Here is a 3,533-nt window from a genome sequence, read left to right as displayed (position 1 = left end):
CTGTTGTATCACAGCTCACAGCAACCTCCAACTCCTGTGCTCAAGGGAGTCTTCTGCCTCAGCCTCCCAAGTAGCTGGGACCACAGGCACCTGCCACAACACCCGGCTATTTTTTGTTGCTGTTGTTATTGTTTATTTAGCTGGCCTGGGCCGGTTCGGTGTATATGGCTGGCACTGTAACCATTGTGCTATGAGCTCAGAGCCAAGACTATGGATATTGAATACAATAAATAGGAGTGTTAAACTGTGAGTTAGGAAGTGATAAATTCTATGGAAAAAAAAAGATCAGGATAAAGAAGTGTATTCGTTTATTGCTGCTGTAACAAATTGCCAGTCTTAGCAACTTGAAAAACACAAATTTATTATCTTACAGTCTGGAGGTCAGAAGTCCAAAATGAGTCTTAAGGGTCTAAAATCAAAAGCTGAGTTCTTTCTGGGGGCTCCAGGGGACAATCTCTTCCTTGTCTTTTTCAGCCTGGGTGTCTGCATCTCTTGGTTGTGGCCATGCCACTCCCACCTCTGCCTGCATCATCATCCTTTCTCCAACTCTGACCCTCCTGACACCCTGGGCCTGCAGATGTGGTCCCAGGTACCTCCCACCTCTAGTTTGAGAAGCCCGGGGTTTGAGGCCCCTATTCATCACTGAGTTCTGACACAGTCCCCACTGGCCACGTCTCTTCGAAGGGCAGATCAGCCTGTGGGGAGAGGCGAGAGGCTGTGTCATAAGGGCAACAAGTCCCACCCTCCCCTCCATCTGTAGCCAGATGGGCGGTCACCTGGGCTCCGGGACCCGGATGGTCAGGTCTGTGCAGCGTCCGCCTACGATGCCACTGGCGCAGGGAGGCGCGGGCCTCAGAGCTGAGCCCCTGTGGCGCGCGGCCCACGTCGGGCTGGTAGTGGGCAATGTGGTGCAGCGCCCCAAAACACGTGGTCAGGTAGTACCCGGCTGAGGGCAAGAAGGAGGAGCCTCTTGGCTTCCCTGATCGTCCGAAATCCCCCTGCAGTTTGCCGCCTTCCCTCCTGCTGCCGGGGCAGGGGTTCAGGCGACTTAGGGTGCCCTCTGTTGGGTCTCAGCGTTCTGGAGGTGGGGGCTCACCCTCTCCCCGTAGCTCGTCCGGATCCAAGAGCTCCATAAGAAACTCCACGTCCAGCTGTGTCTCCCCAATGTGAGGACTCCAGATCAGTTCCTCCGTCAGTGCCGGCAGGAAGGCGTCGGCTCCCAGGGGTTCTGGGGAAGCCAGAGGCACCTTTCATCGATCTGAGGTGGATGCCCCTCCACCTTGTCTCGCTGGCAAACGCCTCCTACCAGAATCTCCAGGACCCCGTAGGCACCTCCCAGTAAAGCAAGGTGACTTCTCCCACGATAATGGGTAGACACCTCCTACCTGCTCCTTCTACGCTCAAGCCACTCCCCACTCAGGTAAATACCGGCTCCTTCTTTACCCGTGTTTTCACCACTAGCCAGGCCCGTGTAGACGTCACTGCACACCGCCAGCAGGAGAGCCACCTTGCGGCGCGGGGCGCAGGCTGCGTGGAGGTGCTCCAGGCGGGAGTGGATGCGGCTACGCGGGGAGGGGACGGGGCTCTGCCTCTCAGGCCCCGCCTCCCGGGCTCCCGGAGGCCCCGCCCCAGCCCGCAGGGCTATTTGTCTTCGTCGCAGTTGCCGCAGCTCCCGGGCACGGAGTGTACGGAGTCGCGTCCACAGAGCAGGCTTCAGTGGCGCCAGCACTGCCCGGCACACAGCTGCCTCCACCGCGGGGCCTGCGGGGGTTAGGAGACAGGCGAGGACAGGGCTCCGAGTTGCCGTCGCCTTCCTATGCGCTCCACCGACCCACCCTGGCAGACCACCACCCCTCCCTAGCTTCGGGTCACCTACAAGTATAGACATAGGTGTGAGCACATGTGGAAGAGGGAGCCTGGGTGTGAACTTGTGCGCATAACAAGAAGTATGTCCTGTCGACACACGTGTGAGATAGAATGAGTGGTATATGTAAGAAAGAGCGTGTAAAAGGAAAAAGAAACAGGTGTGTACAGCAGTGGAGAGAAAGAAGCTAGCTGTGAACCCGTGGGGATTCCCTTTCAGTCTTCCCATTACCAAGCTCCCCCTCCTTCTGGGGCACTCCTGGCCTCTGGCTCCCAAAGACAGCCCTGACGGTGGGGTCCTTTGCCAAGTGATCCTGGAGGTCAATAAGGAGGTGCCGCACATCCTGAAGCAACTCGGTGGCTGGGTCCCCAGGCCTGTGGGGACCACTGGAAACTGAGGTGAGGCGTGCCCGAAAGCTTCGGTACTGCCGGGCCACGTAGCTGCTCCGGGCCCTGGCCAGAGCTCGGATGTGAACGGTCAACATGTCGTCAGGGCCTTCGTCTTCATCTTTATAGTGCTGATTGTCCTCATCATCCTCATCCTCTTCCACCAGGCTGGCCAGAAGCGGCCCAGGGTGGTGTACTTCTGGGCTGAGCGGGCCTTCCACCCAAGGGACACTGTGAGGGGTAGTGTTCCTGGGGGCTGCACGTGAGGAGCCGGTGGGTCCCATCGCTTGGGGCCAGTAGCTCCCTCATTCCTCAGGGCCCAGGGCCTCTCCCAGCTAACCTGTATCATATCTCTGGGCAGTCTCTGGCTCCATTTCTTGGGAGGTCTGTTCCATGCCCCAGGCTCTGTGGGTCTCCAGGTAGAGCTGGTTCACCACGGAAAGCACCCTCTTTGAGCTATCAGGTTGGACCCTCCCAATCTGCAGAGAATCTGGGACCAGCAAAAATGACTTGTCCCAGGTGTCCAAGGGACTAACTGTGGTCCCTTTAGGGCACCAGGACTTAGTTCCTAGCCTTGTTGCTGCAGGTGCTGAGTCTAGGCACCAGGGCTCCACCACCCACACTCAGACCCCAAAGTCCGGGCCAACAGTCCACTTATCATTTAAACTCGGGTGTCAGGACTCCCAGTGCCTCCTCCCCCAATCCTCTCAGTTAGGACCCAGGAATCCAGGCCCCTCTCCCCTCCTCCCACAGGGACTGCAAAGTCCAGACCTCCCGTTCTCTCCAGCCCCCCACTCTATCTTTCCTCAGGCCCAGTACTCTGGTCCCACAGTCGCATTCCCCTGGACCAAGGCTGGCAAGTTGGCCTCTCTCTCCTTTGGAGAGCTCTGACTCACCTGTGTGTTCATCTCTAGGCCCCAGGGTGGGAGGAGGCAAGAGCAGTGTTCTGGGCAGAACATCCCTGACAATAGATAAGTGGAAGCCACATGTAGGTGGGGTGTCAGAGAGGACCCCTTTAGCCCCTTTAATAGATGACTTGTACCTGCTGGCAGATAGGAAGGCCAGGAGATGGGGCAGGTCTGGCATACATAGGTTGGAAGATTTCAGGGATACACCTGGGGGAAGGAGGCAAGGAAGAACGAAAAATAAGCATTATTACTTTTTTTTAGACAGAGCCTCAAGCTGTTGCCCTGGGTAGAGTGCTATGGCATCACAGCTCACAGCAACCTCCAACTCCTGGGCTTAAGCAATTCTCTTGCCTCAGCCTCCCAAATAGTTGGGAC

General features: G+C 57.2%; 1 protein-coding gene across 1 annotated transcript in view; it reads right to left on the bottom strand.

Annotated features, from left to right (window-relative positions):
- Positions 1–347: 347 nt before the first annotated feature.
- RINL (Ras and Rab interactor like) overlaps positions 348–3,533 on the bottom strand; it is an 8,175-nt gene continuing 4,989 nt past the window's right edge. The window contains exons 4-11 of the mRNA XM_003802164.3: positions 3,293–3,365; positions 3,147–3,211; positions 2,591–2,740; positions 2,096–2,506; positions 1,444–1,761; positions 1,097–1,228; positions 777–946; positions 348–695 (exon numbers count right to left, since the gene is read on the bottom strand). Of these exons, the coding sequence (XP_003802212.1) occupies positions 633–695; positions 777–946; positions 1,097–1,228; positions 1,444–1,761; positions 2,096–2,506; positions 2,591–2,740; positions 3,147–3,211; positions 3,293–3,365 (1,382 nt within the window). The 3' untranslated portion in view covers positions 348–632. The remainder of the gene's footprint in view (positions 696–776; positions 947–1,096; positions 1,229–1,443; positions 1,762–2,095; positions 2,507–2,590; positions 2,741–3,146; positions 3,212–3,292; positions 3,366–3,533) is intronic.

Source organism: Otolemur garnettii, unplaced genomic scaffold (assembly GCF_000181295.1).
Source record: "Otolemur garnettii isolate 467f Iridium unplaced genomic scaffold, OtoGar3 scaffold00233, whole genome shotgun sequence".
Taxonomy (NCBI): Eukaryota; Metazoa; Chordata; class Mammalia; order Primates; family Galagidae; genus Otolemur; species Otolemur garnettii.
Note: the sequence above shows the minus strand (reverse complement) of the source record. Positions and strands in the feature narration are given on the sequence as shown.